Here is a 27,752-nt window from a genome sequence, read left to right on the forward strand (position 1 = left end):
CTATGATGAAACTGGCTCTCACAAGGACCGCCACAGGAAAGGAAGACCCAGAGTTACCTCTGCTGCAGAGGATAAGTAAGAGTTAACTGCATCTCAGATTGCAGTCCACAAAAAAATGCTTCACAGAGTTCAAGTAACAGACATATCTCAACATCAACTGTTCAGAGGAGACTGCGTGAATCAGGCCTTCATGGTCTAATTGCTGCAAAGAAACCACTACTAAAGGACACTAATAATAAGAAGAGACTTGCTTGTGCCAAGAAACACGAACAATGGACAATAGACTGGTGGTAATCAGTCCTTAGGTCTGATGAGTCCAAATTTGACATTTTTGGTTCCAACCGCCGTGTCTTTGTGAGACACGGAGTAGGTGAACGGATGATCTCCGCATGTGTGATTCCCACCGTGAAGCATGGAGGAGGTGGTGTGATGGTGCTTTGCTGGTGACACTGCCTGCGATTTGTGTAAAATTCAAGGCACCGTTAACTAGCATGGGTACCACAGCATTCTGCAGCGATATGCCATCCCATCTGGTTTGCTCTTAGTGGGACTATCATTTGGTTTTCAACAGGACAATGACCCAACACACCTCCAGGTGGGGTAAGGGATATTGACCAAGGAGAGTGATGGTGTATTGCATCAGATGATAGCCTCCACAATCACCAACCTCAACCCAATTGAGATGGTTTGGGATGAGTTGGACTGCAGAGTGAAGGAAAAGCAGCCAACAAGTGCTCAGCATATGTGAGATCTCCTTCAAGACTGTTGGAAAAGCATTCCTCATGGAGCTGGTTGAGAGAATGCCAAGACTGTACAAAGTTGTCATCAAGGCAAAGGGTGGCTACTTTGAAGAATCTCAAATACAGAACATATTTTGATTTGGTTAACACTTCTTTGGGTACTACATGATTCCATATGTGTTGTTTCATAGTTTTGATGTCTTCACTATTATTCTACAATGTAGAAAATAGTCCGATTTTTTTTTTTGAATTAGTAGGTGTGTCCAAAATTTGACTGGTACTCTAAATATATACACACTTTGTACATAAAATGGTCTTCACTTTATTTATTTCATCTTTTTTTCTTCACTGATTTACTCCTTTGATATTTCTCTTTCCCTATGTGTCATAAAATCCCCTTTCATCAAGTAACACAGCCACATCATCTAAACACAGTCAGGAATGGATGCAGGCTTTGTTCGTAAAATATTGTACTTCAGCAAAGTACAATAATACTCAATATCGGACCATCTTAGTTCTAATGTACGTCCCTAAAGGGTTCATCTTGTTGTTCATCTCACTGTTTTCTTCCCATTCACATGAACATATTATCTTTGGGCTGAACGGACAGCTGAAGGCAGGGGGTGACATTCAAGACTACCGTGTTCCCTTAATCCATGTCTTGTTCTTTAGAGACTCTTGACAGACGGACATTTATTTGTTCTCCCATTCTCCTCATTAAAACACACGGAGGGGAGATTTTATTAATGTCTGCAACAGTAACTCCAGAATCCCAGTGGCAGGAGAAGAGTTGTGGCCTCAGCCCTGGAAGTGTGAAGCGTGTGTGTGAGAGAGAGAGCGAGAGAGAGAGAGAGAGGCAGGCAGGACTGTTGGCTCCTTTTCTTTGGCTCAGGATATATATTTGTCCATTGAAAGCGAGGGGCAAATGGTGGCAGATGGAAGAGAGCTGGATTATTCCACTGAACGGGGTCAGTGCTGCAGAGCATCTCCGTTGTCGTTCTGAGAGAGAGTGACAGAGAGACAGAGAGAGACTTTGTTGACTACATGCAAATCCAAACGCTCTTGGGTTCGATTGAAGAGTGCTCTAAGTCATCGATCCATAGCATTCTGAGAACATTACCTGCATCAGATGATTTACCTCTACTGCGTTCAATACTGTCAGTTCAGGCATGGCAAGAGACTGAAAAATACAAGAAGCACTTTAGCCACAGAAAGCACACACTCATGCACGCGCGCACACACACACACACCACACTCACCACGCCCTCATGCTGGCGTCTCCCCCGGGTCCGCAAGATGACAACACCCAAAAGGAGGATATTAGCTATCAGAGAGATAGCTAACAATGTACTGACTGATATGACCTTCCCTAGGAGAGAGCACAGAGGAGAGAGATGAGTATACAGTATCTATCTATTTATAGTATCTTAGTATGTACAGTGCATTCGGAAAGTATTCAGACCCTTTGCTATGAGACTCGTATTTGAGCTCCGGTGCATCCTGTTTCCATTGATCATCCTTAAGATGTTTATACAACTTGATTGGAGTCCACCTGCGGTAAATTCAATTAATTGGACATAATTTGGAAAGGCACACACCTGTCTATATAAGGTCCCACAGTTGACAGTGCATGTCAGAGCAAAAACCCAGCCATGAGGTCAAAGAAATTGCCCATAGAGCTCCGAAACAGGATTGTGTCGAGGCACAGATCTGGGGAAGGGTACCAAAACATTTCTGCATCATTGAAGGTGCCCAAGAACACAGTTGCCTCCATCATTCTTAAACGGAAGAAGTTTGGAAACACCAAGATTCTTCCTAGAGCTGGCCGTTTGGCCAAAATGAGCAATCGGGGGAGAAGGATGGAAGCCACTCCTCAGCTAATGGCACATGACAGCCTGCTTGGAGTTTGCCAAAAGGCACCTAAAGACTCTCAGACCATGAGAAACAAGATTATCTGGTTTGATGAAACTAAGATTGAAATCTTTGGCCTGAATGCGCCACATCTGGAGGAAACCTGGCAACATCCCCACAGCATCATGCTGCGGGGATGGTTTTCAGCGACAGTCCCTGGGGGACTAGTCAGGATCGAGGGAAAGATGAACGGAGCAGAGCACAGAGAGCTCCTTGATGAAAACCTGCTCCAGGTGCTCAGGACCTCAGACTGGGGGGTGAAGGACCTGAACCTGTTCAATCATCACCGGAGAGACCTGAAAATAACTGTGTAGCGACGCTCCCCATCCAACCTGACAGAGCTTGAGAGGACCTGCAGAGAAGAATGTGAGAAACTCCCCAAATACAGGGGTGCCAAGCTTGTAGCGTTATACCCAAGAAGACTCAAGGCTGTAATCTCTGACAAAAGTGCTTCAACAAAGTACTGAGTAAAGGATCTGAATACTTTCCGAATGCACTGTACCTACAGTATCTTAGTATCTATCTACAGTATCTTAGTATCCATCTACAGTATCTATCTACAGTACCTTAGTATCCATCTACAGTATCTATCTACTGTACCTTAGTATCTATCTAGAGTATCTTAGTATCTATCTACAATATCTATCTACTGTACCTTAGTATCATTCTACAGTATCTATCTAATGTACCTTAGTATCTGTCTACAGTATCTATCAACAGTATCTATCTACTGTACCTTAGTATCCATATACTTTTGGTAATGTAACGTATCTATAAACAAGGCTAAAACACTTACTTTGTAATCGCTGCTCTTGTGACTCTAGAAAGAAAGCGATAATATCATGTCATAATGCACCAGATTATTCATTTGGATTCAAAATCTGAGAAGTAGTAAGTGGAGGTTTTAACTTGGCTGGCACAAGGTCAGACATTCTTCACACTAACTGAGCTCTAATAATCATTAAAGGATTAAGCAAACATTGCAAAGTGTCCTACCCATGTTGCTGTTTGATATTGTTGACGATGTTAATGATGATGGTGGTGGTGTTGTTGATGATGACGTTTTGGGCGGGATCGACGATGTTTCTAAAACAAATGTCCGAAAAAAGATTGACTTTCATCTAAAAAAATTATTTTATCAACATTATTAATTCAGATTTTTTATAAAAAAAGGTACATCATTGTATGACAAAATAGAGAGAGATGCTTACTGTAATTTATGGTGGGTAATGTGGTTGTATATATTGTTGGAGTTTTTGTATCTAAAAAGATGTAAAGAAAAAGGTTTGTATACTGAAATAAAAACATAAACGCAACATGCAACAATTTTCATTGACTTTAATGAGTTACAGTTCAAACGAGGAAATCAGCCAATTGAAATAAATGTGTTAAGCCCTGATCTATAGATTTCACAACTGGTCGCCATGGTATGTCTATGCATTCTAATTGCCATCGATAAAATGCAATTGTGTTCATTGTCCATAGCTAATGCCTGCCTATACCATAACCCCACACGATGCCATACACGTGTCTGCGGTTGTGAAGCCGGTTGGACATACTGTCAAATTCTCTGAAACGACATTGGAAGCGACTTATGGTAGAGAAATGGACATTCAATTCTCTGGCAAAAGCTCTGGTGGAGTCAGCAGGCAACTGCACGCTCCCTCAAACTTGAGACATCTTTGGCATTGTGTTGTACGACAAAACTGCACATTTTATTTCAGCTCATGAAACATGGGACCAACACTTGGCATGTTGCATTTATATTCTGGTTCAGTGAAGTTATTTCCTTGGAGACTGAGATCAGACTTAGCAGGAAATATCAAACAATTGACCTCCACACACACGCACACACACACCCCAATGTCCTCAGATTCCATACCCATTGCTTCCATACACACACACACACACAGCGGCTACACACACACACAATGACAGTACACACACATAGTGGCGGGCCCTCTGGCCACAGAAGCAGTGAAGAATTCCCAGCCCAGCCAAGAGAATACTGTAACTAACCAGAGAGAGAGCGATGTATGTGACAGGATGAGGATGGTTAACATTACAGTTCTTTGATAATGTTTGGCCCCTGGACGTCACACACACCCCAATGTCCACAGATTCCCACCCATTGCTTCCATACACACACACAATGACAGTACACACACATAGTGGCGGGCCCTCTGGCCATGAAAACAGTGAAGAATTCCCAGCCCAGCCAAGAGAATACTGTAACTAACCAGAGAGAGAGCGAGACAGAGAGAGAGCAAAGAGAGAGAGAGAGCGAGAGAGAGAGAGAGACAGCAGGAAGACAGACAGACAGAAAGAGAGCAGGCAGACAGAGAGAGAAAGAGATAGCAGGCAGACAGAGAGTGCAGGCAGACAGAGTGAGAGACACAGTGAGCATAGCCTTGCTATTGAGAAAGGCCGCTTTAGGCAGACCTGGCTCTCAAGAGAAGACAGGCTATTTGCAAACTGCCCAACAAAATGTGGTAACTGAGCTGCACTTCCTAACCTCCTGCCTAATGTAGGACCATAATAGAGACACATATTTCCCTCAGATTACACAGGTCCACAAAGAATTCGAAACCCGATGTTGATAAACTCCCAAATCTACTGGGTGAAATACCACAGTTTGCCGTCACAGCAGCAAGATGTGTGACCTATTGCCACAAGAAAAGGTCAACCAGTGAAGAACAAACATCATTGTAAATACAACCCATATTTATGCTTATTTTTCCCCCTTTTGTCCTTCAACCATTTGCACATCGTTACAACGCTGTATATATACATAATATGACATTTGTAATGTCTTTATTCTTTTGGAACTTCTGTGTGTAATGTTCACTGTTCATTTTTAAGGTTTATTTCACTTTTGTATATTATCTACTTCACTTGCTTTGGCAATGTTAACATATGTTTCCCATGCAGAGAGAGAGTGACAGTATGAGGATGTCATGATGGTTAACCATACAATCCTTTGATAATGTTTGCCCCCTGGTTGTCACACACACCCCAATGTCCACAGATTCCACACACACACACAATGACAGTACACACACATAGTGTGGCCTAAACCACACAAAAACAACACTAGACACTATGGAACACAAAAATTTTACCATCTCATCCTGGAATATACAAGGTCTGAGGTCATCTGCCTTTGGCCTAAAGAGCAGGAACTCAGACTCAGAAATACAGACATTGTCATCTTATAAGACACAAGGAAAAAAGGAGATGGACCCACTGGTTGCCCTCCAGGTTACAGAGAGCTGGTTGTCCAATCCACCAAACAACCAGGTGTGAAACAGGGAAGAAACTCAGGCGGTATGCTAATTTGGTATAGAGCAGACCTAACCCACTCTATTAAATGAGTCAAATCAGGAACATTTTACATCTGGCTAGAAATGAATAAGGAAATGATCTCAACAGAGAAAATGTGTCATGTGTGCTACCAATATCCCCCCAGTAGAATCCCTATACTTTACCAATGACAGCTTCTCCATCCTAGAGGGGAGATCAACAATTTCCAGGCCCAGGGACATGCACTAGTCTGTGGCAACCTAAATGCCAGAAATGGACAATAAACTAACACCCTCAGCACACAGGGGGACAAACACCTACCTGGAGGGGACAGCATTCTCTCCCCCACATGCCCCCCTAGGCATAACTATGACAACATAAGCAACAACAAAAAATGTGTCACAACTCCTGCAGCTCTGTCGCACGCTGGGTATGTACATAGTCAATGGTAGGCTTCGAGGGGACTCCTATGGTAGGTGCACATATAGCTCATCTCTTGGCAGTAGTACTGTAGACGACTTTATCACTGACCTCAACCCAGAGTCTCAGAGCGTTCACAGTCAGTCCACTAACACGCTTATCAGATCACAGCAAAATCACACTCTACTTGAACAGAGCTTTGCTCAATCATGAGGAATCAAAGCCAAAGGAGCTGAATAATATTAACAAATGCTATAGATGGAAGGAAAGTAGTGTGGAAATCTACCAAAAAACAATTGGGCAACAACAAATTCAATCCCTTCTAGACAATTTCTTGGACAAAATGTTTCACTGTAATAGTGAAGGTGTAAACCTGGCAGTAGAAAACCTAAAGAGTATATTTGACCTTTCAGCGTCCCTATCAAATCTAAAAATTTCAAACAGAAATTCCGAAGAAAATGAACAACAATGACAAGCGGTTTGATGAAGAATGCAAAATCCTAAGAATGAAACTGAGAAACTTGTCCAACCAAAAACATAGAAACCTGAGTCTACGCCTTTACTATGGTGAATCACTGAAACAATACAGAAATATGCTACAGAAAAAGAAGGAACAGCACATCAGAAATCAGCTCAATGTAATTGAAGAATCCATAGACTAACCACTTCTGGAAAACACTAAACAAACACAAATAATTATCTTTCCAAAATTGAGACATCTCCAAGGGTAAACCACTTCTCCAATATTTTTGGCTCTATAACAAAGAACAAACAGCAAAAACAGAAACAGTTGAAGTCGGATGTTTACATACACCTTAGCCAAATACATTTAAACTCAGTTTCACAATTCCTGACATTTAATCCTAGTAAAAATGTAGTCTTATTTCAGTTAGGATCACCACTTTATTTTAAGAATGTGAAATGTCAGAATAATAGTAGAGAGAATGATTTATTTCAGCTTTTATTTCATTCATCACATTCCCATTGGGTCAGAAGTTTACATACACTCAGTTAGTATTTGGTAGCATTGCCTTTCAATTGTTTAACTTGGGTCAAACGCTTCATGTAGCCTTCCACAACCTTCCCACAATAAGTTAATTTTGGCCCATTCCTCTTGACAGAGCTGGTGTAACTGGGTCAGGTATGTAGGCCTCCATGCTCGCGTACGCTTTTTCAGTTCTGCCCACAAATTTTCAATGGGATTGAGGTCAAGGCTTTGTGATGGCCACTCCAATACCTTGACTTAGTTGTCAACTTTGGAAGTCTGCTTGGGGTCATTTTCCATTTGGAAGACCCATTTGCGACCAAGCTTTAACTTCCTGACTGATGTCTTGAGTTGTTGCTTCAATATATCCACATAATTGTCTGCAGCAAAGAACCCCCACAACATGATGCTGCCACCCCCATGCTTCATGGTTGGGATGGTTCTCTTCGGCTTGCAAGCCTCCCCCTTTATCTTCCAAACATATGGTCATTATGGCCAAACAGTTCTATTTTTGTTTCATCAGACTAGAGGACATTTCTCCAAAAAGTACGATCTTTGTCCCCAGGTGCAGTTGCAAACTGTAGTCTGGCTTTTTTTAATGGCAGATTTGGAGCAGTTGCTTCTTCCTTGCTGAGCGGCCTTTCAGGTTATGTCGATATAGGACTTGTTTAACTGTGGATATAGATACTTTTGTACCTGTTTCCTTCAGCATCTTCACAAGGTCCTTTGCTGGTGTTGTGGGATTGATTTGCACTTTTCGCACCAAAGTACGTTCATCTCTAGGAGAAAGACCGTGTCTCCTTCCTGAGCAGTGTGACGGCTGCGTGGTCCCATGGTGTTTATACTTGTGTACTATTGTTTGTACAGATGAATGTGGTACCTTCAGGCATTTGGAACCAGACTTGTGGAGGTCTACAATTCTTTTCTCTGAGGTCTTGGCTGATTTATTTTTATTTTCCCATGATGTCAAGCAAAGAGGCACTGCGTTGAAGGTAGGCCTTTAAATACATCTACAGGTACACCTCCAATGGACTCAAATGTTTTCAATTAGCCTATCAGAAGCTTCTAAAGCCATGATATAATTTTCTGGAATTATCCAAGCTGTTTAAAGTCACAGTCAACTTAGTGCATGTAAACTTCTGACCCACTGGAATTGTGATACAGTGAATTATAAGTGAAATAATCTGTCTGTAAACAATTGTTGGAAAAATTACTTGGGTCATGCACAAAGTAGATGTCCTAATCGACATGCCAAAACTATAGTTTGTTAATTTATGGAGTGGTTGAAAAACGAGTTTTAATGACTCCAACCTAAGTGTATGTAAACTTCTGACTTCAACTGTACATGATCAAATACAAATCTTAGAATCAACTATTAAAGACCTCCAGAACCCACTGGATTCTCCAATTACCTTGAATGAACTACAGGACAAAATAAAAAACCCTCCAACCCAAAAAGGCCTGTGTTATTGATGGTATCCTCAATGAAATTATACAATATACAGACCACAAATTCCAATTGGCTATACTAAAACTTTAACATCATCCTTAGCTCTGGCATCTTCCCCAATATTTGGAACCAAGGACTGATCACCCCAATCCACAAAATTGGAGACAAATTTGACCCCAATAACTACCGTGGGATATGTGTCAACAGCAACCTTGGGAAAATCCTCTGCATTATCATTAACAGCAGACTCGTACATTTCCTCAGTGAAACAATGTACTAGGCAAATGTGAAATTGGCTTTTTACCAAATTATTGTACGACAGACCACGTTTTCACCCTGCACACCCTAGTTGACAAACAAACAAACCAAAACAAAGGCAAAGTCTTCTCATGCTTTGTTGATTTAAAAAAAGCCTTTGACTCAATTTGGCATGAGGGTCTGCAAAACAAATTGATGGAAAGTGGTGTTGGGGGAAAAACATACAACATTATAAAAGCCATATGCACAAACAACAAGTGTGCGGTTAAAATAGGCAAAAAACACACACATTTCTTCCCACAGGGCCGTGGGGTGAGACAGGGATGCAGCTTAAGCCCCACCCTCTTCAACATACAGTGGGGAGAACAAGTAATTGATACACTGCCGATTTTGCAGGTTTTCCTACTTACAAAGCATGTAGAGGTCTGTAATTTTTATCATGGGTACACTTCAACTGTGAGAGGTGGAATCAAAAATCCAGAAAATCACATTGTATGATTTTTAAGTAATTAATTAGCATTTTATTGCATGGTATAAGTATTTGATCAACTACCAACCAGTAAGAATTCCGGCTCTCACAGACCTGTTAGTTGTTCTTTAAGAAGCCCTCCTGTTCTCCACTCATTACCTGTATTAACTGCACCTGTTTGAACTCGTTACCTGTATAAAAGACACCTGTCCACACACTCAATCAAACAGACTCCAACCTCTCCACAATGGCCAAGACCAGAGAGCTGTGTAAGGACATCAGGGGTAAAATTGTAGACCTGCACAAGTCTGGGATGGGCTACAGAACAATAGGCAAGCAGCTTGGTGAGAAGGCAACAACTGTTGGCGCAATTATAAAAAAATGGAAGAAGCTCAAGACGACGGTCAATCACCCTCGGTCTGGGGCTCCATGCAAGATCTCACCTCGTGGGGCATCAATGATCATGAGGAAGGTGAGGGATCAGCCCAGAACTACATGGCAGGACCTGGACAATGACCTGAAGAGAGCTGGGACCACAGTCTCAAAGAAAACCATTAGTAACACACTACGCCGTCATGGAAAAAATCCTGCAGCACACGCAAGGTCCCCCTGCTCAAGCCATCGCATGTCCAGGCCCGTCTGAAGTTTGCCAATGACCATCTGGATGATCCAGAGGAGGAATGGTATAAGGTCATGTGGTCTGATGAGACAAAAATGGAGCTTTTTGGTCTTAACTCCACTCGCCATGTTTGGAGGAAGAAGAAGGATGAGTACAACCCCAAGAACACCATCCCAACCGTGAAGCATGGAGATGGAAACATCATTCTTTGGGGGATGCTTTTCTGCAAAGGGGACAGGACGACTGCACCATATTGAGGGGAGGATGGATGGGGCCATGTATCGCGAGATCTTGGCCAACAACCTCCTTCCCTCAGTAAGAGCATTGAAGATGGGTTGTGGCTGGGTCTTCCAGCATGACAACGACCCGAAACACACAGCCAGGGCAACTAAGGAGTGGCTCCGTAAGAAGCATCTCAAGATCCTGGAGTGGCCTAGCCAGTCTCCAGACCTGAACCCAATAGAAAATCTTTGGAGGGAGCTGAAAGTCCGTATTGCCCAGCGACATCCCCAAAACCTGAAGGATGTGAAGAAGGTCTGTATGGAGGAGTGGGCCAAAATCCCTGCTGAAGTGTGTGCAAACCTGGTCAAGAACTACAGGAAACGTATGATCTCTGTAATTGCAAACAAAGGTTTCTGTACCAAATAATTAACCTCTTGAAGCTATGGGGGCGCTATTTCATTATTGGATAAAAAAACGCGCCCGTTTTAAGTGCAATATTTTGTCACGAAAAGATGCTCGACTATGCATATAATTGACAGCTTTGGAAAGAAAACACTCTGACGTTTCCAAAAGAGGTGTTAAATTCTACAACCACCTAAAAGGAAGGGATTCCCAAACCTTCCGTAACAAAGCCATCACCTACAGAGAAATGAACCTGGAGAAGAGTCCCCTAAGAAAGCTGGTCCTGGGGCTCTGTACACAAACAGACCCAACCGAGCCCCAGGACTGCAACACAATTAGACCCAACCAAATCACGAGAAAACTAAAAGATAATTACTTGAAACATTGGAAAGAATCAACAAAAAAACAGAGCAAACTAGAATGTTATTTGGCTATAAACAGAGAGTACACAGTGGCAGAATACCTGACCACTGTGACTGACCCAAACTTAAGGGAAGCTTTGACTATGTACAGACTCAGTGAGCATAGCCTTGCTATTGAGAAAGGCCGCCGTAGGCAGACCTTGTTCTCAAGAGAAGACAGGCTATTTGCAAACTGCCCACAAAATGGAGGTGGAAACTGAGCAGCACATCCTAACCTCCTGCCAAATGTAGGACCATAATAGAGACACATATTTCCCTCAGGTTACAAAGACCCACAAAGAAATCAAAAACAAATCCGATGTTGATAAACTTCCATATCTACTGGGTGAAATACCACAGTGTGCCGTCACAGCAGTAAGATTTATGACCTGTTGCCACAAGAAAAGGGCAACCAGTAAATACAACCCATACTTATGCTTATTTTCCATTTTGTAATTTAACCATTTGCACATCGTTACAACACTGTATATATACATAATATGACATTTGCAATGTCTTTATTCTTCTGGAACTTCTATGAGTGTCATGATTACTTTTCATTTTTATTGTTTATTTCACTTTTGTATATTATTTACTTAACTTGCTTTGGCAATGTTAACATATGTTTCCCATGCCAATAAAGACCCTTGCATTGAGAGAGAGAGAGAGAGAGAGAGAGAGAGAGAGAGAGAGAGAGAGAGAGAGAGAGAGAGAGAGAGAGAGAGAGAGAGAGAGAGAGAGAGAGAGAGAGAGAGAGAGAGAGAGAGAGAGAGAGAGAGAGAGAGAGAGAGAGAGAGAGAGAGAGATGACAGTCTGAGGATGTCATGATGGTTAACAATATACAGTCCTTTGATAATGTTTGGCCCCTGAGAGGGATAGAAAGCAGTTGCTTTGCGAGGTATCTCTACCTGAAAATATATGATCTAAGTGGTTGATAGTTGGTATTCAGCAATCATAAAAGCCTGCCTTATTAATTTTAAAGAACTATTAAAATTGTGATATTTATCAGACAGCATAGGCAGCAGCTCTATAGAGATGAGATGATGACTTGGATTGAAGTAATAAAGACATCAAATATTTTATTAAAGTAATGTGAATAAATTATGGATAATAATTGATAAGCAATAATGGGTCGTCACTACCATCATGGGACTTTTATGAATTGTTTAATTCTGTGTTGTTACAGCATTTAACCCACATAACGCATGTGCATCTAATGTCTAAAAATAAAATTGAAACCCCAAAAAACGTGATTCTTTTTTAATAATTGAACTGTAACTGACCTCAAAAAGCCATAATCACGGGGCCTCCCCAGTGACGCAGCAGTCTAAGACACTGCTTCGCAGTGCTAGCGGCGTCAATGCAGACCCTGGTTCGATCCCAGGCTGTGTGGCAGCCGGACGCGACTGGGAGACCCATGAGGAGGTTCACAATTGGCCCATTGTCGTTTGGGTTAGGGGAGGGTTTGGTCGGCCGGGATGTCCTTCGTGTTCTAGCGACTCCTGTGGCGGGCCGGGCAGATGCACGCTGACATGGTCGCCAGGTGTGTTTCCTCCGACACGTTGGTGCGGCTGGCTTCCGGGTTAAGCGACCAGTGTGTGGCTTGTGGCTTGGTAGGTTCGTGTTTCAGAGAGAGACGCATGGCTCTCGACCTTCGCCTCTCCCGAGTCCGTACGGGAGTTGCAGCAATGCCACAAGACTGTATTGGATATCACAAAATTCGGGGTAAAAAGTACCAAAAAACGAAGAATCGCTCGGCACTGATGGTTGATAAGCAACTGCTTGTTAGAGTAAGGGTTACATCTAGGCTTAGTTGAAATGTTATTGATCGTCTGTAGAGCATCTATAGATGGACAATCCAAATGAAGTTCTACCACACACACACACACACACTTACCAAGTGTAGTTGCTTTTTGGCATCTCACTGCATCAACTAGAGAGGAAAAGAGAGAGATGAAGAACAATGGGCTAAAACGACTAGTTATTGTAAATAAGCATATTTCCCACACATATGTACAGAAGGCACACACACATGCATACGTACGCATGGACACAAGCACACGCACATACACTTAACCGGTGTAGTTGCTTTTGGCCATCTATCTGCATCACACAGAGAAGGAAAGGTAAAAACATCCCTCTTTTTAATAAGAATATTTCACACACACACACGCACACACGCATGCACACACGCACACACACACACACACACACACACACACACACACACACACAACACACACACACACAAATGCTTACCAAAAACATCAGCACATTCTGTAAACAAAACACAGGGCATATAGTAAGAAGGGAGATGCGTTGATAATATACAACATACAGTGCCTTCGGAAAGTATTCAGACCCCTTGACATTTTCCACATTGTGTTAGGTTACAGCATTATTCTAACATGTATTAAATAGTTTTTTTCCCCCTCATCAATCTACACACAATACCCCATAATGACAAAGCAAAAACATGTTTTTAGAAATGTTTGCTAATTTATATATATATATATATATATTTATATATATATATATATATATATATATATATAAAAAAAACATAAATAAGTATTCAGACCCTTTACTCAGATGCATATTGGGCAGCGATGACCGCCTTGAGTCTTCTTGGGTATGACGATACAAGCTTGGCACACCTGTATTTGGAGAGTTTATCCCATTCTTCTCATTCTTCTTCTGCAGATCCTCTCAAGCTCTGTCAGGTTGGATGGGGAGGGTCGCTGCACAGCTAACTTCAAGTCTTTCCAGAGATGTTCGATCGGGTCCAAGTCCGGGCTCTGGCTGGGCCACTCTAGGACATTCAAAGACTTGTCCTGAAGCTACTCCTGCGTTGTCTTGGCTGTGTGCTTAGGGTCGTTGTCCTGTTGGAAGGTGAACCTTCGCCCAGTCTGAGTCCTGAGCGTTCTGGAGCAGGTTTTCATCAAGGATCTCTCTGTACATTGCTCCGTTAATCTTTGCCTCAATCCTGACTAGTGTCCCAGTCCCTGCCGCTGAAAAACATCCCCACAGTATGATGCTGCCACCACCATGCTTCAGCGTAGGGATGATGCCACGTTTCCCCCAGATGTGAGGCTTGGCATTCAGGCCAAAGATTTCAATCTTGGTTTCATCAGACCAGAGAATCTTGTTTCTCATGGTCTGAGAGTCTTTGGGTTCCATTGGGTTCTTGGTCACCTCGCTGACCAAGGCCCTTCTCCCCCGATTGCTCAGTTTGGCCGGGCAGCCAGCTCTAGGAAGAGTCTTGGTGGTTCCAAACTTCTTCCATTTAAGAATGATGGAGGCCACTGTGTTCTTGGGGACCTTCAATGCTGCAGAAATGTTTTGGTACCCTTCTCCAATCCTGTCTCGGAGCTCTACGGACAACTCCTTCAACCTCATAGCTTGGTTTTTGCTCTGACATGCACTGTCAACTGTGGGACCTTATATAGACAGGTGTGTGCCTTTCCAAATCATGTCCAATCAATTGAATTTACCACAGGTTGATTCCAATCAAGTTGTAGAAACAATGTCAAGTCTCATAGCAAAGGATCTGACCACTGATGTAAATAAGGTATTTCTCTTTAACATTTTTTAGACATTTGCAAAAGAAAATCCAAACCTGTTTTCGCTTAGTCATTATGGGGTATTGTGTGTAGATTTCTGAGGATTTAATCCATTTTAGAAAAAGGCTCTAACGTAAGAAAATGTGGAAAAAATCAAGGGGTTTGAATACTTTCCGAAGGCACTATCGATGTACTTCATGTAAATATTATGATTTTATGCACTGGAGGTCATGGAACCAAAGGTATTTTAAACATACCGTCCTCTTGTTCTTGTGACAAATTATATTTCTGATTGAATGCATCTTCAACCAGACACTTGAAGCCTTTCAAACTGACCAACTCCACGTCAGCTAGACTGTATGTGACATTGGAGACACACTCTGGTTCCTGTTATACAGGGGGAGGAACTCAGTACTGGAGGAAGACACACACACACACACACACACACACACACACACACACACACACACACAGTAGAACCAATGCACATGCATGTGCACACGCACGCACGCACACACGCACGCGCACACACACACACACACACGCACACACACACACACACACACACACACACACACACACACACACACACACACACACACACACACACACACAGACACAGAGGCATAGACCTACCTTCCCATGCAGACAGGTCAGTAAGTAACATACAGTAGAATTTGTTTTGTCTTCAGTGTAATCTTTGCATTCAAAGTCCTTCTTACAGTTCTCCCCATAGAACCTGCTAAGGGCTTTTGCAACAAATGTTTCCTGTAATAAACATGTGGAAATGACAGCAATTAAGTTTCTAATTCTTTACGGCCAAAACATAGCTTGAGATAAGCTTGCATAACATTGACCGTTTCATAACATTTTGCATGTATGTCAATGGATTCAAGTTCAATTTACACTTGCAGATTTCAAGTTAGGAGTCAGGCTTTACAGATAGAATGTACAGAAATGGAATATAACCCATACCTCACTTTTGTTCACTCTGAACAAATAGCCCTTTGGCAGACGTTCTACCTTGAAGGTAAAAAGGCAACCAGTTACTTAAAGGTTCAACATCATATTATGGGTTGGCAGTGTAGCGCAGTGGCTAGAGAGTTGGACTAGTAACGGCAAGATCGGTACAAATCTCTCGTTCTGGCCCTGAACAAGTCAGTTAACCCACTGTTCCTAGGCCGTCATTGAAAATAAGAATTTGTTCTTTAACTGACTTGCCTAGTTAAATAAAGGTTCATTTGTATTTTTTTTTAAACTTTTTTTTTTTTTTTTAAGTATGAAAATGCACCAAAAGGTTAGAAGAATTGTGATGAGTAACTAGTGACTATCATTTACCATTTCTGTTAGAAGTTCGTTATGCATGCAGTCATTCGCCTTACACAGACAGGCTCTCCACAGGCACACCTGCTGAGGAGAGGCGAGGAGAAAGAGAGTAGAGGATCAAAGCAGAGGAGAGGAAAGGAGAGAATCAGTCGAGTACACTATGTATCTGTTAATAACCCGAAGAGTGCAATGTGCATGGTTAAATAAGCATTCAATAATAGTCAATACCTAATTGAATTATATGCAATTTCACTACAACCACATCAGATAGAATTCAAACTTGGTTTCATTCATATGTAGCATCAACAACGTGCACGTAAGTAGTAGGAGCTGTGTGTGTTTCAGGGCTGCGGTTAAACCTTTTCCAGTCAATTCAGGGTATCAAAGATTCACGGCCCACTGTTTTATATGATAAAGTGAGCGAAACCCAGATGTGTACTGGTATCTCCAGCTGCAGGTGAGCCTGTCAGTGCTGTGACAGCTTGAATAGTGTCGGTGAGAAATGATGAGGCAATATAGAGTCTAGAACTCACAAAGAGACAAGCTCTGATGATCCATGCCAAGTCACTTGTCATGTTGCCTTGGTAACCATTAGGATTCCCCCTGGGCAGAAAGAGATGGGGGGGGGACAGAGAGAGTAAATAAATATTCTTCCTTCAACAATATTCCCTGGTTTATCCTGACAGAAACATTCCTGACAGAAACATTCCTGACAGAAACATTCCTGACAGACCATTCTTTGCCTGACCGCCATTTGAGGGACAGAATGTTTTTCAAGCGTCACTTCCATCCTTTGTGTGTGCCATCAGTGTGATTGTCTATGCTGTTAATTAAGCACATTTCATATGTTGTATTGGTCATTACCAAATACTGTAGATATTTCAGGAGGTAGGATCGTTTTACTGGTGGCATAACAGTAGGAATGTATTTATCTAACTTTTAATGTGTAACCAAGCAGTTAATATCCTACCAGCTGAACATAACATATACTCATGCATGACCAGTGGTGGAACAAGTACACAATTGTTATACTTGAGTAAAATTATAGATCATATGGTGGAAATTACAACATTATGTTATTCACATGACTTTATATTAGAATGTATTCTTGTATTAGTACTTTCAGAGTCTGGCTGTTCATCTGAGAGGAGCCTCTGATGCTTAACGCTGGCAATTGATTTCCGATGCCTTGGTGATAAAACCTATACTGCATAGTGTCTGTGTGAAATGATGGCCTGTTTGCCAGGGCCAAGAACCCCTCCCTGCAGTTTATTTCTCCCACATCGCAGATGAACACTGGACTATGTTACATTAGTATGTCTGTATAAACAATAACCTAGAGACAGAAACCTGGTGCAATGTAAATCTTACTGTCTGTTGCTTGATATCACAATGTACCTGTGTATAATTCTACACATCTGTTATTTGTCATGAATATTCAGGAGGATGCACTTTGCTATAAAGAGCAGTAACCCAAATCTGCTCATTGGGCTCTCAACAATTACCGATGGGTGGTCGCTGTTCAGCTCTGTGATTGCAATTCTTAATCCATAATAAAGTTGGATTGTTTTGAAGAAATCTAAAAGTCTCTCTCCTTTGAATCCGAAATATTCCACGACAATAAATGTATAGAACGTTACTCAAGTAAAAGTGAAAGTCAAGCCAGTAAAATACTACTAGAGTAAAAGTCTAAAAGTATTTGGTTTTAAATATAGTTAAGTATCAAAAGTAAATGTCATTTGCAAAATGACATGTAATTAAGCAAAGAAGATGGCACCATTGTTCTTGTTTTAAAATGTCCGGATAGCCAGGGACACACTCCAACACTCAGACAGTATTTACAAAATATACATTTGTCTTTAGTGAGTCCACCAGGCCAGAGGCAGTAGGGATGACCACATGTTCTCTTGATAAGTGTGTAAATTAGACCATTTTCCCATCCTGCAAAGCATTCAAAATGTAATGAGTACTTTGAAAGTACAATATTTTCTTTAGGAATGTAGTAAAAGTTATCAAAAATATAAATAGTAAAGTAAAGTACAAATACTCCAAAAATTACATAAGTAGTACTTTCAAGTATACTTAAAGTACTTTACACCACTTTGTATGACAAAGTTGTCTTGAAGACCATACTCAGGATCATATACTGTACATCACTGTCACAAGGCACTATTCCTTGTAAGATCAATTGACTAATGTTATGACCTGTTTTACTCAAGAGAGGGGAAAGTAATGTATCTGTATTTAAACTAAGAGATCCATTGGTTGCTAAATATAATATTTTACACTTAGTCTTAGTCGTCACTCAGGGGAACAGCTTTGGTGACCGTTGCAACACGCATGCTCTACCCAAGTCTGTAGCCTGTAAACAACAGCCATTGTGATACTTTGCCATAAGCGTTTGTTGACTGAGTGTGGGCTGGTCTTAAGTCCAGGATTAAATCCCATTATGCTTTTCAGCGAAGCACCTTTTAAAGGCAAGCTCATAGGAAAGGGTCAAGGCATCAGAGAGAAGAAAGGCCCTGAAAAAGGTCACCAAGTTTCAAAGGTCGTTAAAATGGACCTGTGTCACCTAGGGGGATGAATCAACATAGAAAACGAATTAGACTTGCACAAATTAATCAACGTACGTTGCATTTAGTCTTTTTCTGGCCCAACTTTTACCCTAAATCCAATGACATGGTGACATTTGTTTTGTTGATGTCACCTTGAATTCACATTAGTTGACAACTCAGCCAAATGTGAATCCAACCTAGACGTTGAACTGACGTCTTTGCTCAGTGGTTACCTTGATTGTGCCAAACAGCTGCTGATACACTTACAGTATACAAGGTACATGTTCTCACTCACTTGGCAGATGTTGTATTTCCCAACTGCACACTCACTCAGCTTAATTGCTTTGAGTTTGAGAACCAGCTGCAGTGGTTTAAACGTGCCAGCAAAAGCCTACGCTGTGACTGTCTTAATAAAGCCAAGTGAAACATACCGCCAAGAACATCCAATCGTATATACAGTATAGTTTAGCACGTGAGGTGGTTACTTCCTCTTCGTGGACAAACGTGACTTTTGTCTAAGAAATAAGAGACGATGGAAACCTGGTCTGTGATGTCATTCACCATACTCAAACCGACAACTTCTTCATTTTCCCCACGTGCCTCCAAAAGACTTCCACATCGCAAGTAGCTCAAATATCCACAAAGCGCTAAATAACAAATATTTCTCCCGAGGACCTCATCAGCAAGGCTGTGTCTGCCTTAACATAGGCAGCAAAGTGATCCCCCCTGTTGTACAGCTTTTCCAAGTAAGACCAGATCTATTGGAGTAGTTTGGTTTGCAATTATGGCTTATAGTATATTGTCTAATAATGTCTATTTCCCCAGGTTTTAATCTCAGAGGACGTGGGCCAGAGCAGTGTGGATGGCAAATGAGAAGGAAGTACGTGTTAATCCAGAGTACTGGATCGAAGACCAAACAGTGTGGTGGCTTCCAAATAACGCAATAAAGGATTGGTTCACACCCTCTCTGAAATGGAAGTCATTTCAGCTTCCAGGTATAAAACGGACATCCGGTACATCGCAGATGCATTACACTCAGTAAAAACAACTGCAGGTTGTCAAAAATGACTGTTCAATTATTCAAACCCTCACCCCACCATTCAGAATCAACATAGCAATGTGAAGATGTTGAAATCACAGAAGCCAGTGAAATAGAGGAGATTTTCGAAGAGAAACCGAAAGAATGTAGAACTGGTACGTTTAAACACACATTGACAGTTTGGGCACATTCAATTTACTTGGCACAGGTTTTTTATTTCTGTATATGGTCATGTGTTTTAGAATCGTATGAGGAATGTAATCGGACACCTCTAGCCACTACAGCCCCCAAGTTATGAAGTTATGTTAGCCTGCAGTGCTGATTATTACATCGACCCCTTGTCCCTAAACCATAGCCAGTGAACAACCTCCTTGCCTTTTGATAGACTGGGAGGACCTTGTACCGTATTACTTCAGCTGATCTGTTCAAATCTACAAGCGTGTGCGGGTAGCGGGAAGGTAGCCTCAACCCAGACAGAATCCCTCCATGTTTCACCATTGTTGGACTAGTGAAACAAACATGAAACTGAGCTGAAATCCTTCTGGATTTCCAGGCTAGGGACTAGGGAGGTTCACTTTGGCATGTTGCCCGAATTTTGATTTCAAGTCATGTGTTTCGGTTGTTTTAATATGACAAATGTGAGTAGAAAAGGGCTGGATGTTATTTTACACTTGCATGTTTATTTACAGGCAAATGCCTACCCAAGCCCCACACCAAAATATGCCCCGAAGCACCAGGAAACCTGTGCCACTGCTACCAAGATACAAAAGGCTAAAGTGGCAGCTAGGGTCAGTCGCAGCACTACCTGGCACAAGGGACTAATCTTACATTCTTACTCGGAATGTATCCTGTGCGTGGAAGGATACTCTATTGGAGTGATCCCTATTGGAGCTTACATAACCATGGTTACATAAGTAAGCTTCTTTACTATTTTCTCAGGGAAAACTAGCTCGGGCCCACATCCACACTGGGCTACTTCAGGAGACTTGTTTTTATGCACCGATATCAGGAACTGGTGGCGAAAAGTTTGATGAAACAATTCAGAGACTGAAACGAATACATCAGATGACATATTTGAGAACAAATCGATATATAATCCCAAGATGAGTTTAAACTGTAAATAGTACAATTATGTTTGAGTGAAGCATGAATACAGAAAATGAGTGGGGAATTCACTTCCGGACACGGTAGACTCCTAGACTTCACCACCACTATGGGCTTGTTCGACGTTGCAGCCTAGAATTTAGGCAACTGCCGACTGACTGATTTACAACTAACCTTGCATCATAAATAATGACTCATTATTATTTGTAGATCAGTCAATCAGTCACAATTGACTAATGATACCCTACATCACGGTTTTGATTCTCTCGAACACGGCCTACTTGTTCTCAAAATGTAGTTGATTAACCGAGTATAGTTTTCATTCTTGATACTACCGAAATGAAAAAAATAACTGTTGTCTTTCTTTTTGCGAGGGTGAATCAAGGTTGAAATCACATTGAACAACATCACAACTAAACATGACCCACATGTCCATGTTGAAATGACAGGGTGGCCCTGTGGATGGGTAGATATGCTGGGCTACTTTATGAATTTATTATGGCTAAGAGCAAGCATATGTGTATTGCTCTAACACCAGTCAAGCATCGATCATCATGTCACCTGAATAATTTATATTTATTGGAAAGGAGCATCAAGCTCATCACCATACACTTTCACCGCCCTGTGAAGGTCATTCCGAGCTAGCGATGAGGAATCGGCCCAGGAGCGGCCAACTGATTGAATCGGCCCGGAATCGGGTGTCGGGCTCGGTCCGGAATCAAAATGAATGAATCGGTCCAAAGTACATCAGGCCGTTTCCGTCTACCGGAATTCAGCCGACTTTACCGAAATCTTGCCAGAATCCCCCCCAGAAGCGTCCTGATGCAAATGTAAATAAATGTATACGAAATTACTAGTATACATTGTATACACACAAATTATAACCACCCACAAAAAATACATTTAGTGTCGGAGGAAACACCTGCTGACCGTGCCCGCGTGCATGCGCCTGGCCCGCCACGGGAGTCACTACAGCGCGATGGGACCATCCTGCCTGGGCTCTCTCACACTCTGTGTCTGGCCCCTGACCCTTCTCCGTGCACCTGGTAACCCATATTAAAGGAGGAGGATGGAGGAGGAAGACACCTTCTGTTCTCGACAAAAGCTTGGATCGAGGGCTGACTTTCAATAGACCGCAGCGAGGGAGCTGCTCTGCTACGTACGAAACCTTAACCCAGAATCAGGTCGTCTACGAGTGTTTTAGCACCAGATTCCCCACAAACATGCAGTGTGCATCAGGAGAGGGGCGGCAACTAATTCGGCCACACACGGCTCTACTCACCTGACAAAATAGGCAGGCTATCCTAGGCCAACAGAAGATCCGCTGCACTACGGTATCGTTACGTTTAGTGTGGATTCTCACTTAGAGGCATTCAGTCATAAACCCACAGATGGTAGCTTCGCATCATTGGCTCCTCGGCCAAGCACATACACCAAATGTCTGAACCTGTGGTTCCTCTCGTACTGAGCAGGATCACTATTGCAACAACACATCATCAGTAGGGTAAAACTAACCTGTCTCACGACGGTCTAAACCCAGCGCATGCGCCCTATTAGTGGGTGAACAATCCAACGCTTGGTGAATTCTGCTTCACAATGATAGGAAGAGCCGGGATCGAAGGCGACGTCACTATGAAGGCTCGGCCGCCACAAGCCAGTTACCGTTGTGGTAACTTTTCTGACACCTCCTGCTTAAAAGCCAAACATTCAGAAGGATCGTCAAGGCCCGCTTTCACGGTCTGTATTCATACTGAAAATCAACCCTTCTGCTCCACAAGTTTCTGTCCTCCCTAAGCTCGCCTTAGGACACCTGCGTTACCATTTGACAAGTGTACCGCCCCAGTCAAAATCCCCACCTGCCACTGTCACCGGAGCAGGTTGCACCCGGCGCGAAAAAACGATAAGAGTAGTGGTATTTCACCGGTGGCCGGGGCCTCCCACTTATTCTACACCTCTCATGTCTCTTCACAGTGCCAGACTAGAGTCAAGCTCAACAGAGTCTTCTTTCCCCGCTCATTCCGTCAAGCCCATCGCCTTGGCTGTGGTTTTTCTAGATAGTAGGTAGGGACAGTGGGAATCTCATTCATCTAACCACGTGCATCACTAATCGGATGACAAGGTATTTGGCTACCTCAAGAGACTCTTAATTATGTCCCGCCGTTTTTCCCCGCTTCATCCAATTTCCTCACTTTGACATGAGGTGGTCACAGTCACCCCACGGGTGATTTGAGTGTGACCGCGACAGGTGGGTACGCTCCTTTTGAATTTCATCCAGTTGACATTCAGTGATCCGTGCCCAGTGGGAACCTAAGCTTCTTCTGTCCGTTTTATGGTTCCACACCAAATCAATGGCTGTGGATGGTACTAACCCACATCAGATGTAGGCCTCCCTCTCCGGACAAGCTGGAGATACCTCTCCCCACTTCGTAGGGCATGAGCCAGATCCATGCAATGCCCTATCACTGCTCGGCCAATGGGTTTAGTCTCTGCCTCAAGTTGCTGCCACTGACTGGAAAGAACTGCAAAAATCACTGAAGCTGGAGATTCCCATCTCCCTCGCTAGCTTTAAGAACCAGCTGTCAGAGCAGCTCACAGATCACTGCACCTGTTCATAGCCCATCTGTATACAGCCCATCTATCTACTGCATTCCCATACTGTATTTATTTATTTAGCTCCTTTTGCACCACAGTATCTATACTTGCACATCCAGTTTTTTGCACATCTACCATTCCAGTGTTTAATTGCCATTTGTAATTACTTCGCCACCATGGCCTATTTATTGCCTTAACTCCCTTATTTGACCTTATTTGCACTCACTGTATATAGACTGTTTTCTTTCGTTCTACTGTATTATTGACTGTATGTTTTGTTCATTCCATGTGTAACTCTGTGTTGTTGTATGTGTCGAACTGCTTTGCTTTATCTTGGCCAGGTCGCAGTTGCAAATGAGAACTTGTTCTCAACTAGCCTACCTGGTTAAACAAAGGTGAAATAAATCAATTAAATAAAAAAGTCTAGTGAACGTAGAGGAGACCTCCCCACACATTGCGAGCGCCGTAGCTGGGGAGATCTGCGAGAAGGGCCCGGCACGCGTCCAGAGTTGCCACCGCCAACCGCCGGACCCAACCACTCACCGGTCCGCCTTCGGCCCGCCACGAACCCCCGCACGCAGCCCCTTGCGAGACCATGCACAAGAGACTGCGAGATGGGCTACACTACTTCCAATGTGGCGAGAGGAGGGCGACAGAGCGACTGCTCCCCCAGCCGCGGCTCGAGCCCAGCCTCACTTCGCACCCCAGACCGACTGACGCAGCTCTTAGAGCCAATCCTTATCCCGAAGTTACAGATTTTTTTTGTTGCCAACTTCCCTTATCTACATTGTTATAACATGCCAGAGGCTGTTCACCTTGGAGACCTGCTGCGGATATGGGTACGGTACGGCCCGTCTTGAGATTAACACCCTCTCCCCCAGATTTTCAAGGGTCAGGGAGAGCTCACCGTAGGCCACCGAAACCGCAACGCTTTCCAGGGCTTGGGCCCCTCTCTAGGGGCGAACCCATTCCAGGGCGCACTGCCCTTCACAAAGAAAAGAGAACTCTCCCAGGGGCTCCCGCCAGCTTCTCCGGGATCGGTCGCGTTACCGCACTGGATGCCTCGTCGCGCTGTCTCCACCAGTCCGTGGACATTCTGAAAGTAGCTTGAGTCCAGTAGTTCACATGACCACGGAGATATTGACATTTTAAATACAATTTAAAAAATGTAAAAATGTGTGAGATGAAAATGGGCAAACAAAAGGGTGTGCAATAGAGAAGGGTAGTCAGTGAACATTCTGAACCTTGTTTGAGGTCAGTAGGTCACATGACCAAGGAGCTATTTAAATGAGAATCTTTGAAAAACATTGAAAATTCATGTACAATTGCATGAGATGAAAATGGACAAATAAAGGGTACCAGTATAGAAGGGTAGTCAGTGGACATTCTGAACCTCGTTTGAGTCTCGTAGATCACATGACCAAGGAGCTATTGAAATTAGAAAGTTTTAAAAAGTTGATGTAAAAATGTGTGATATGAAAATGTACAAAATAAAAGGTGCGCAATGTATAGGCCTACTGAGTGTACATTCTGAACCTTGTTTGAAGTCAGTAGGTCTCATGACCAAGGAGACATTGAAATTGGAAACAGTGAAAAACATTAAATTCATGTCAAATTAAGTGAGATGAAAATGGGCAAACTAAAGGGTGTGCAATGTGTAGGCCCACTGAGTGATCATTCTGAACCTTGTTTGAAGTCAGTAGGTCACATGACCAAGGAGCTATTGAAATTCAAAAATGTTAGTAAGTCATTTAAATAAGTGCAAGATATAAATCAACCAAGAAAGTGTGTGGAATGTGTGTCTAAGCCATCGGGTTAGCTAGAACCTGTTTTTAAAGTTTTAGGAGTAATGGTTAAAAAGCTATTGAAATTCAAACAATTAGATTTGCCACTATGTTGACGGTCCCTAACTGCTCTTGGTGGACGTAACGAAATCTACAGGCGAATATCCGTTTAAAATCCAACCTGATCTGTCTTTACCTCGGTTCCTCCCACTGTGACTCGGGAAAGCATGCAGTTTAGGGTACAGATGAAATAGGTCTAAATGTGCAGTTTTACAGCTAATATCCTGCAATTCTACACATATTGCCATCGGATGGAGGCAAATGCTTTCTGTTTTTCATATGATAACTGATGATCATGGTAATTTGACCATGCCTGCAAATTTACCAATAAAAATGTTTTTGATGACATTGGCTAATTGAGTGACAACCAAATTTCTAAATTGCACCTTGTGTATTCTATTATTCTAACTCAACAGTAAATTGCGACCCTGAGTGCGATACAGCCTGGAATCGCTAAAAAAATGTATCACACCTGGCCGGGATAGGGAGTCCCTTTGGGCGGGGCACAATTGGCCCAGCGGTGTCCGGGTTTGGCCGGGGTAGGCCGTCAGTGTTCAGATCATTTTGTGATGTTTAAAATGTACTGTATCTGCATACACATCAGAGAGAGATTGTGTGTGTGTGTTGTTTCTGACAAAAAGAGACAGGAGAATAGTTTATGTGCATGTGTACAACAGTGAGTTTGTGTGTATGTGTTTGTTTTTTATGCTAATGTGATTCTTGTGTCACCGTTTCTTTGTTTTTGCAGCAGCAGCAGAGGTAACGGTGCATGAATTCTACATACCACTAGGCTGACTAGATAAGGCAGCTAGCATCACAAAGACTATCCACAGCGTAGAACACTATAGAGATGAGATGCCTTGTCAACCACCCATTTCTCTCTCTCTCTCTCTCTCTCTCTCTCTCTCTCATGTAACAATGTACATATTGCCAAAGTTTATTTAGGATAATTACAATATAAAAATGAGAATCAAAATTGTCAACAGGAGAACAGTAACAACAATAACCAAGGGTCAAAAGAACCATACATTCAACAATAACAATAAGCATACAGTAGAGTACATGTGCAGGTTTATTGGTCTGTCAGACACGGTCCCTCAACTTATGACAGGCAGCAATGTAGTGCACTGCCAACCCACAGCTCTCTGTGTCCTCCCCCAACAGAATGGGTAGCCTATCCTCATCAGAGAGGTCTTTGAAACATTGAATAAAGGTTTCACATTTGGGAAAATTACACTAAATTGTTTTATATTTCTGACATTTTGTCAGGAAATGCAGCTCCGTCTCAGGTTCTGCTGTTGTGCAGTGGTTGCACAGCCTATCCTCTACAGGGAGACACCTTTTCCTGTCTATCCTTCTCAATGGCAAGGCTGTGCTCACTGAGCCTGTACTTTATCAAGGTTTTTCCAAGGTTTTGATCAGTAACCATGGTCAAATATTTAGCAACTGTGATTTAGGGCCAGATAGCACTGCATTTTGCTTTGTGTTTGTGCTTCCCAATAAGCAATGTAGTTTTGTTTTGACTGTGTTTTAATTTAGTTTATTCTGATTGATTGGATCCCTCTCTCTCTCTCCTCCCACACTGTCACAGTTGGATTGTTGGATGTATCTGCTAGGTGTTGGCTAGAGTGCATGTGCCAATCCCAGAGTGGGTACATTGGCTATCGAAAGCAACATTTTCACATCATTCCATACATGGGAATTTATTTACCCCCCCCAAAGGCACCCCCAAAACAGACAATACCAGGAATTCAGCTAAACGTGTTTAATTTATGAAATCTGTTCCCAAGTATCCCCACGAATAAAAATAGACGTGGTCGTGTCTCAATGTAATCAAGGTATGAAATTGTTGTTCTTTTCAAATACAATCCCTTTTGGCGCCTATATGGTCAGTTTGCAGTGTAGAACTACCTATAAATGATAATTACGTTCCAGCCCCCCGACCATTCACTCAAACAAAAACCGACCTGCGTCTGAATCTAGTTGCCCAAATGCCTACCCCTGGTATAAAAACTATTACATATAGGTTATGTGTAGAAATGTTATTATTAACAAGCCTATAGCAATTACAAAGACATTGGCATGGGAAAACAGAAATAGATCGAATATCAGCAACACCTTACCTTTTAGTGTCTGCTCTGGACGTTGTGCAGGCGTGCCTTTTGACATTACTTTCACTTTTGTAGACTACAGCGCTTTTGTAGTTTAAACTGCCACCCCCGCCCCCCTCTTCTCCCTTCATGTGAAAAAAAAGGTCCCTGTACCACTTGGACATTCTGGGGACTTATGACCCCCGGGCTGTCTGCATTGAGAACTCAACGACCCTTTATGGCTCTACTTGGATACATTCACATATCGCGGAACGAATATGATGTTATTGGAGTTCTAATCCAGCGTTATAAATTGACGTAGACATTTCGAACCTCCCCGCATATAAATCAACTAGTGGACAATCTAAAAATGCCTGTTTTAAATGCCATTCTCGGAATCGCAGTTCAGGTCTTTTGCGGTCAGTGCAGGTGGCTGTAATTCAGAGCCGGAAAATTAGT

At 42.5% G+C, this 27,752-nt stretch overlaps 1 protein-coding gene across 2 annotated transcripts; it reads right to left on the reverse strand.

Annotated features, from left to right (window-relative positions):
- Window positions 1-941: 941 nt before the first annotated feature.
- LOC112258424 lies at window positions 942-27,705 on the reverse strand. Of its 2 annotated transcripts, none has more exons than XM_042327261.1 (14): window positions 27,327-27,705; window positions 16,603-16,672; window positions 16,082-16,153; window positions 15,719-15,766; window positions 15,380-15,511; window positions 15,001-15,130; window positions 13,440-13,457; window positions 13,078-13,113; window positions 3,863-3,913; window positions 3,648-3,737; window positions 3,448-3,471; window positions 2,000-2,109; window positions 1,861-1,920; window positions 942-1,739 (listed from the first exon to the last, which is right to left on the reverse strand). In XM_042327261.1, the coding sequence occupies exons 1-14, from the start codon at window positions 27,476-27,478 to the stop codon at window positions 1,710-1,712; spliced, it is 1,023 nt and encodes a 340-aa protein (XP_042183195.1). In that variant the 5' UTR covers window positions 27,479-27,705; the 3' UTR covers window positions 942-1,709. The 2 variants fall into 2 exon arrangements, with proteins under 2 accessions (XP_042183195.1, XP_042183196.1); XM_042327262.1 differs by having other exon boundaries at window positions 16,082-16,150; window positions 27,327-27,703.
- Window positions 27,706-27,752: the final 47 nt, after the last annotated feature.

The sequence above is a fragment of the Oncorhynchus tshawytscha genome, linkage group LG09 (genome assembly GCF_018296145.1).
Source record: "Oncorhynchus tshawytscha isolate Ot180627B linkage group LG09, Otsh_v2.0, whole genome shotgun sequence".
NCBI lineage: Eukaryota > Metazoa > Chordata > Actinopteri > Salmoniformes > Salmonidae > Oncorhynchus > Oncorhynchus tshawytscha.

What these genes read in the sequence shown, in the direction of transcription:
- LOC112258424 (XM_042327261.1), bottom strand. Translation starts at nt 27,478, where the DNA reads ATGTCCAAGTGGTACAGGGACCTTTTTTTTCACATGAAGGGAGAAGAG. An exon ending in TGACCTGTCTGCATGGGAAG is followed by an intron (nt 15,131 to 15,379) that starts GTAGGTCTATGC and finishes CCTGTATAACAG; the next exon opens with GAACCAGAGTGTGTCTCCAA. An exon ending in ATTACCCACCATAAATTACA is followed by an intron (nt 3,738 to 3,862) that starts GTAAGCATCTCT and finishes CATTTGTTTTAG; the next exon opens with AAACATCGTCGATCCCGCCC.